This window comes from Sardina pilchardus, chromosome 24, assembly GCF_963854185.1.
Source record: "Sardina pilchardus chromosome 24, fSarPil1.1, whole genome shotgun sequence".
NCBI lineage: Eukaryota > Metazoa > Chordata > Actinopteri > Clupeiformes > Clupeidae > Sardina > Sardina pilchardus.
Genome location: NC_085017.1, coordinates 16,432,501 through 16,440,578, shown reverse-complemented (window position 1 = coordinate 16,440,578; position 8,078 = coordinate 16,432,501). Strand labels below are relative to the sequence as shown.

Below are 8,078 nucleotides of genomic sequence, written 5' to 3'. Positions count from 1 at the left end.
AATGGTAGGATATCCTTTCTACATCATTATGACTCCTGGGGCATATTCAGCTTTTGTCAACAAAAGTGAATCTGCTTTCTATACTACGCCTTTAAAGGATAAGCAAAAAGCAGCCATACCGAATTCTTGCCTACACCGTGCAGGCGAAAATCAATACACCGCCGAAACTGTACTGACCCAAGTGAAGATCCATTCTCCGGCTCTCAAACCGGGAATCACTCAGGCAGGACAACACCTGGCATAGCGATCGAAGCGAACGGTATTTGATAGGCGACCTTCTCATACCCTCGTTTGGAAATCTTACTTCATTGCACTTTGATGATGTCAATCTAATTCCTAACACCCTCCCCCGAGATACCAAATAAGGCGCGTAGCGGCGCTACAGCGCACTCGCGCGAACGGCTCGCTCTCCTCACTGGTGTGAGAGTGTGTGTGTGACAAGCGCGAGTGGCAGAGACATGCCAAGAGCATCGCGAACCTGGCCAGTCAAATATGGAGCTTTTTAAAACGATAATTTTGGTGCTTTGGATATTATTGCTTACACGACTAAGGAACTGTAAAGCCGAGGAAGGTATGTGAATCGTTTTGTTTATTTCCATACCATTGTCAGCGTTCTCCGCATTAGGTAGATAAAGTACATTTCGGTTGAATTGACTGCAGGTGCCCGAGCGAATTCCTGTGCTGCCTTGTAAGTTTGAAGTGGAAAGAAATTCGCCTCTACGAAGACGGTAGTTTTTTTTATAAAGAAATCTTAACATTTTCTGAACGTAGCTTTTTAGGCATTTTTGTTTTTGCCTCAAACATCGTGTCCTGGGAGACAGCGCTGTTACAAGTAGCCTGACTTAACGCCTGTGCGTTATCGGTCGGTGGTAGTGACAATTTAACAGTCAGACTTGAACGGATTTGAAATGGACTAATATCGAAAATAGTTGGCTACAGGCTGATATGAAATATTGCCTCAGCGAGTCCTGTTTAAGTCGAGTCTTAGCTATGCTTATTGAATAGACTTACACTGATTCATACAAAAATACACTGGACACAAAATTCGCATTGGTCATTGCAATTATAAGACAAGCGGTTAAATAGCGCTATATCGTGTGCCTAACATGTCAAGAACAGCGATTTTATGACCATTGCAGAATACGGTTTTGTTTTGTTTTATTTAATGGCTGTCAATTCGAATTATTATTGATACAGATATTGGTCATTTCTGAAACTAGACTCTAATATTGCCTATTCTATTATTTTAATTATTATTATTACTTTAGGGTTTCATTCCAAAGTAACTGTTTAAGTGTTGTTCTATTTGATATCGCATTTACCGAACCATGTAGGGCTATGATTAGACGCTCCCAGCCAAAGCAACCGGTTTCCTTTGTCTTAGCCCAATAATCAGTTGTGACTAACAGTACAACATAAATGGTTATCCGGACTGCACTTAGGTGCTCGAGTTTACATGCGAGTGGATGAATGCTTGTGCTCAGTGGGTGTGTTCACTGTGGACTTTAATGCCAGCTCGGCATGCGTTAGGCTCAGGTGAGACCACTAAAGCGTTATAATCGGTATTTGGGATACTACATGCCTGTGTGTGTGTGTGTGTGTGTGTGTGTGTGTGTGTGTGTGTGTGTGTGTGTGTGTGTGTGTGTGTGTGTGTGTGTGTGTGTGTGTGTGTGTGTGTGTGTGTGTGTGTGTGTGTGTGTGTGTGTGTGTGTGTGTGTGTGTGTGTGTGTTCATCACTGCCCCCCCAGGGCGACACTTTTTGGAGAGACTACTCTGGCGGGCACCGGAGCACAGCTGAGGCAACTCCACACAGTGCCACACACACACACACACACAGAGAGAGAACTCAGCCATCAATGTCTGAAATCTTCCCCTGGAATGCTGGCAGGAGGCATTTAGATGCGCTGCTCTAATGAATGTTTTGACAGCGATTAATTGCTGTGAAAGCTGTGTGCTTTGATGGCCCTGTCGGACTGGCCCTGCTGCCCTGAAGACCGTCCAGCCACAGTGCTATTGTGTCTGAGCCTGGCTTCCTCCTCAGAATCTCCACCTCGACCTTCACCCCCATACGCTGTGTGTGTCAGAGCAGAGGTCCGGGTAGCCGAACAGTATCATTGCCTCCCACACTCACACCACTGGCCCATAGATGGGAGAGGCTAGCGAGGGAGGATGGAGGAACAGTCCCTCTGGTATGAATTGCTGCTCCCACTGGGAAGATGAACTGTGTGATGAACATTAATATGGTTTGCCCCCCTCCCTTCCCTCAGTTTTTTACTGTCCAGGACAGTCTCTCTGTCTCTCTCTTTCTTTCTTTCTTTCTCTCTCTCTTTCTGAATGTGTGTGTGTGTGTGTGTGTGTGTGTGTGTGTGTGTGTGTGTGTGTGTGTGTGTGTGTGTGTGTGTGTGTGTGTGTGTGTGTGTGTGTGTGTGTGTGTGTGTGTGTGTGTGTGTGTGTGTGTGTGTGTGTGTGTGTGTTGTAAGGGGGGTGTCCTGCTTTACGCAGTCAATCTGCCGCTGCGGAGGTGCTCTCTCATTCTCCCGCGCCTCAGCACTAACGCACCTTGGCATCTCATCGGGAGCTCATTTGCTCCTCTCACCCACCCCCCCTGTGCCCTCCTTCTCCCTCTCTCCTTCTCCCTCTCTCCTTCTCTCTCTCCTTCTCCCTCTCTCCTTCTCCCTCTCTCCTTGTGTGCTGCCGTGTTTGCTCCTCTGCAGTGCTGCAGTAATGGTGTTGTGCTGCCCTGCATCTGTTTGGGGCTCCATTTAGTTGTGCTGAAATTTTTTTTTTTTTTGTCCTTTTTATTTTTTGGAGCAAGTGCTTAGGCACGCACCGCCTCAATTTGTCAATCCATTTCTCATTCACTCTCTTTTACCCTCCTCTATCTCTCTCCCTCACTCTCACTCCCTCTTTCTCGTACTCAATTCACTTCGCTCCCCTCCCTTGTCCTTACTCTACCCACGTGCCAGTGCGGTGTCCCCCTCTCCTCCCCCCCCCCCCGTGCACAATAGTGGTTGTATGTTGCCCCCCCCCCCCCCAATGTGACTATACTACTGGCGCCGGGTTTTGTCGCCAGATCAATATGGCAATAAGCTTGTCAGCCTTAACTATCAGGAAGAGTAATTACACGGGGCTGTGCGTCCAGGTGCCCTGATTGGGTGGGCAGCGGCGGTTCCCGGCAGTGCTAATGGCTCGGGCATAGTAGTCTCATCACCCCCCTGCCCTCCACACCACATCTCTGTGTCGCTCTCCCTCTCTCTCTCTCTCTCTCTCTCTCTCTCTCTCTCTCTCTCTCTCGCTCTCTGTGTTGGCAGCCTGGCACAGTGACTGCACCGGCGGGCACGGGCACTGGCTTTGGAAGTGGTGCCGCCGCCGCCTTGGGCCGAGCATGAAAGGTCGGCGTGATTTGTGAGATTGGCAGCCGTGTGTCTGACTCTCGCTTTGAGCTGAGCAGAGAGCGACCTTGTGTGCGGGAGACGAAGGAGGGGGGGGGGATTTGGACACTGGTAAAGGAGAGAGAGAGAGAGAGAGAGCGGGAGAGAGCGAGAGAGAGTGAGAGAGAGAGAGCGAGAGAGGGCGAGAGAGAGAGAGTGGGAGGAAAGACCGAAAGCAGAGGGGGAGAGACAGAAAGGACCAAAAGGAGAGGGAGGGGGGCACTAAAAGGGACATGGCCGGTGTGTTGACAGTCCAGAGTGTCCTCGTCACACTTGGCTTTACAGTTCGGTCCCTTTCAGCAGCGGGGGAGGGGGGGGGTGGTGGTGGGGAGGGCACTGTCACTCTTGTTTAAAATCCTAGAGCAGCAAGAGGTGTTATGTTCTGGAGCAAGCAGTTCCAGTTTGTCTGTCTGTATTTGTTTGTTTGTTTGTTTCTTTCTTTTTTTCCTCTTCTTTACTCCTCCCTCCCTTTGTCTCATGCTCCCTTGATCCAAGGAGCCCTTCCTTTGTTTGTGGTGAAGGACCTTATTCTGCTGCCTCGGCAGGAACTCTTGTGTCCAAGGAGAACTATTGGTGTGTGTGTGTGTGTGTGTGTGTGTGTGTGTGTGTGTATGTGTGTACAGGGAATGCCATTGAAAAGGATGAATGGACTTTCAGTTGTGCTCCACCATCCCTGCGAACCAATCACAAGATCTATAGCTCTGACAGTCGAGAATAAATACGCATAGAAAGAGCGAGATTGATTGGCTCTTTAATACATCAGCAACATTGAAACCTGGATATTTATTGCATGTTCCGTCTTTGTGTGTTTGGATGGCGTGGCGTGTTCATGGCCTCTCAAAGATAGAAATGAGCTGACTGGTTCAATTTGCCGCGCGAGCACAGGTTGTGCATGGCTCTTTGTCTTATTTTCCCCCCATTACGCTCTCTCAGTCAAGGTTTTTGCAGGTGCTAACATGGTGGAAAACATGACGTGATCGATCCTCTGCTGTCCTGGTGTTGGTCAATATTAATGAAACTGCGTGAATACGGGCTTTCTCAAGGGGGTTTTCTTTCTTCATATCTTGCTATACCAGCCCCCCCCCCCCATAGTGAGCAGTATTGTTTCAGTATTGTGTTCATAATGACGCCTCTTAAAAGGTCTCATGAATATGGATACAAAAGAGCTATTTAGAAAGGTGCCATTCAAGTGGGCAGTACATGTGTAATTTGCCGCACCTTTCAGTGTTTCTGCAGAGGACAACACAGCATGCTAGGCTAGGGTACAGTGTTCGCCATCACTGCTGTCATGTTGAGTGGGGCTGGACGTGTTAGCAGCTGACCCCAGAAAGCTGCTCATGCCTCAGACCAGATGATCGCAGATCACATGGCATGAGGAGAGGGCGGGTAATATGGCGCTTGTTTTGTTTCTTTCTGTTTTTCCCTGTTTTTTTCCTCTATCTGTTTTCTTTTATTTCTTTTTTTGTTAGCCTGTTAACCCTCGGGAGTCTGCGGCTGGATACAGGGCCCGTTTGACATGTTGCATACATGATAACAAGTCATACTGTACTTTTTGAAAATTCAATTGTGCTGGTCCTTAGTGACGCTCCACTGTTTTTTTCTGCGGACCATGAGAACACTCAGTGTTGCATCAGGCCTCCCTTGACTGAACTCGCCTTGTTGCATTGCTCAGCTCTCCCGCTATGGAGGACTGGCCTTTAAAGGGCTTTCCATGTCCAGCATGGTCTCGCTAGAGCCCTGGACACATATGTTATCTGCTCTCTTTCTCATAACCTGGAGCACAGAACTCCCTAGTCTTTTCGTTCCTCAAACAAAAAAAAACAAAAAAACATAATGGTGACTTTTAAATATTAATTTCTTGCTCTCTTACACAATCGTTTTTCATGTGGCCATTCTCATGTGTAGGATTTAGTGTTGGCGCTCACGAACAAGCCACGTGTATAGGGCCATATATTATTCATTATGATATATTGCAATGGTGTGTTTTGCAGGAGATGTTGCTTGTAATGTTTAATTGCACACAGCTATTAATGTACTATTTCTGTACACATTCGCGTGTTAGGGTAGGCAGACTTGTACGATAGTCTTCCATATTTGAGTCCATTACGGCATATTTTATTCCTTCTTTAAATTCAAACGGGGGTAGCATTAATTCCCAGTCTTATGTGCATGAATAGCATTAATGAGTAATTAAGTCAAAATCTGAGTTAAAAAGGCGAACTATAGTCATTTCCTTATTCTGATGTTATGAATTCAATAGCTTGGCAACTTACAGCAGTTCCCAGACTACAGTACAGTACACACCAGTTGCACATTGTTCCCCGTAATCTCCTCAGTTCCAAGCCTCCGCTCTGTGCCTGGTCTCGTCTGTGTCTTGGCCTCATGAGTCACCATGAGCTCACTGGGCGGGCAACGGCCTGTCATTTTTCGGGGGGCACTGCCCGCCCCGGCACGTGTGGTACACGTGTTGGTGGGCACCCTGGTGAGTGTAGCCATGTCAGTGTGGTGGCAGAGCAGAGTGCCCCTTTCCCTCTCCACCACCCCCCAACCCCCCCCCCCCCCCCAATTCCAGCTCTCTCCTCATAGAGCACACCATTAATCTCCAGGCGAAACATTTGACCTTTCAAACTCATTAAGCCCAGGAGCTTCGCACATGCTGGCAGATATCGAGTAGCGGGGGGAGGGGGGGCAGAGGGGGGCAGACTGGGGCAGGGAGGGGGGGGGGGGTACTAGTTTAAGTGGTGATACTTCTCATTGCCCCCGCATCATTCCTGAACCCACCCCCCCCCTTACACACACACACAACTTCCCAACCACCCCTACCCCACTCTACTGCCCCCCCCCCCCCCCCCTAGCCCCTACCCACCCACCATTTCCCCCGAGTGTGTGTTGATCGGCGACCTGGAAAATTGGCCGACCTTTTAATGCACGCTCCTGCCCCGACGATGAATAAATACATAAATCGCGTTAGGCCGGCGCCTTCGTCCCCTCGGGCACGCCTCTCCACCCCCCCCCCCCCCTCCGCCTCCCCCCCTCCACCTCCGCCACCTTCCTCCCACCTGCCGTCACCTTAATCCCGAGACCAAAGTGTTTAGCGTGACGAGGTGGGCAGGGGCCACGCGTCGGTCCTCTCTCCCTGAGGCAGCGCGGTGGCGTCCATCGGGGAGGGAGCGAACGAACGGCCTCCTTAGGTGACGCCGCAGCCCTAGCAGGCCGGCTCAGTGACCACTCAGCTGAGAGAGGGAGAGTGTGTCCATTCTACTCGCCTCAGCAGCCGAGGCCCCCGTGGGGACACACAGGTTGACACTGTGAGGACGGAGGGGAAATATCTGTCCTGAAAGCCTGATGGAAACTGTGTATCACCATAGGTGGGAAAAAAAAGTGTGTCTGTGTGTGTGTGTGTCTGATAGATAGATAGATAGATAGATACTTTATTGATCCCCAAGGGGAAATTCTGTGTGTGTGTGTGTGTCTGTCTGTCTGTGTCTGTGTGTGTGTCTGTGTGTCTGTGTGTGTGTGCCTGTGTGTGCCTGTGTGTGAGAGAGAGATAGTTGGAGAGGGCAAGAGGGAGGCAGAAGGCGAGTCCGGGTGGACCAGTTTGTCACTTTGCTTTAATAGAACGAGGGGGTCAGTCATTACCACAATCAAATGCTCAAGTGTTTTGTGTGTTCCCTGTGTTTGCCTGCGCACGCTGATTGCAATCAGACTAAGGCTAACGGGGGTTGCAGCCCCCCCGTGCTTCACTGTGGTTTATTGTGTTTGGGAGCGAGTCTTTTCATGCTATTCAACGCCACTCTCTGTGCTCCGTGCAATTTGTGTGATTTGTTCCCTAACCCACACACACACGCACACACACTCGCGCACACACACACCCCCACACCAACCCTCCCTCCCCCCAGTGTTTTGACACATTCATATTGCTGCCAATAGCAGGCCACCACATCTGCATGGCCAGATTTGCTGCATTGCTGGTCTGTGGCGGGCTGCCTCCATTAGCTCACTTCATACAGGCGTCTTTAACCTCAGCCATGCCATTAACCAGCGTAATTAAAAATGCAGTGCAACTGCCAAGTTGGAAAATATTTGTATTTGGGGGCTATTTATTTTCCCCGCACCTCCAGCCCCCCCCCCCCATTCCACTCCACCCACTCCCCCCCCACCCCCCACTCCTTCCCCCCCGGCCCCTGGAATCTCATAAGCGACTACCATGCATGCTTTTGCCTGCAGAGCTCGGAGCTTGCACATTTCAATTCACGGTTGTTATATTGATGTAACGCGACTGGCTATGGACTGAAAATAAGCACATTAAAGTGTATGTGTTTATGTGTTTATGTGTTTGTGTGTGTGTGTGTGTGTGTGTGTGGGGGGGGGGGGGTCGGGGATGGGGGAGGGGGGAGGGGGGAGGGGGGCGGGGTGTCCATTTGTCCATGCTTAATCAGTCCAAAGTGGATAACCATGGGTTTTTCTGTCTTTGTATACGGTGGTGGTAGACATGGGGTGTTTCTATTATGTGTTTTGCCGGTATCATTGTGTTTTGTCCTTTATATTAAATGGTTTGTCTCCTGGCTTTTTGTTGTGTGCGTGCGTGCATGCGTGCGCGTGTGTGCACGAGGTGTGCTTTTGGAGGTGTGCTTTTGGAGGTGATTA

The 8,078-nt window shown here is 49.7% G+C and overlaps 1 protein-coding gene across 1 annotated transcript in view; it reads left to right on the top strand.

Moving 5' to 3' along the window:
- Positions 1-448: 448 nt before the first annotated feature.
- Positions 449-8,078, top strand: part of LOC134072640 (ephrin type-A receptor 7-like) — a 130,049-nt gene continuing 122,419 nt past the window's right edge. Inside the window, exon 1 of the mRNA XM_062529430.1 lies at positions 449-571. Coding sequence (XP_062385414.1) covers positions 493-571 — 79 coding nt within the window. The 5' untranslated portion in view covers positions 449-492. The remainder of the gene's footprint in view (positions 572-8,078) is intronic.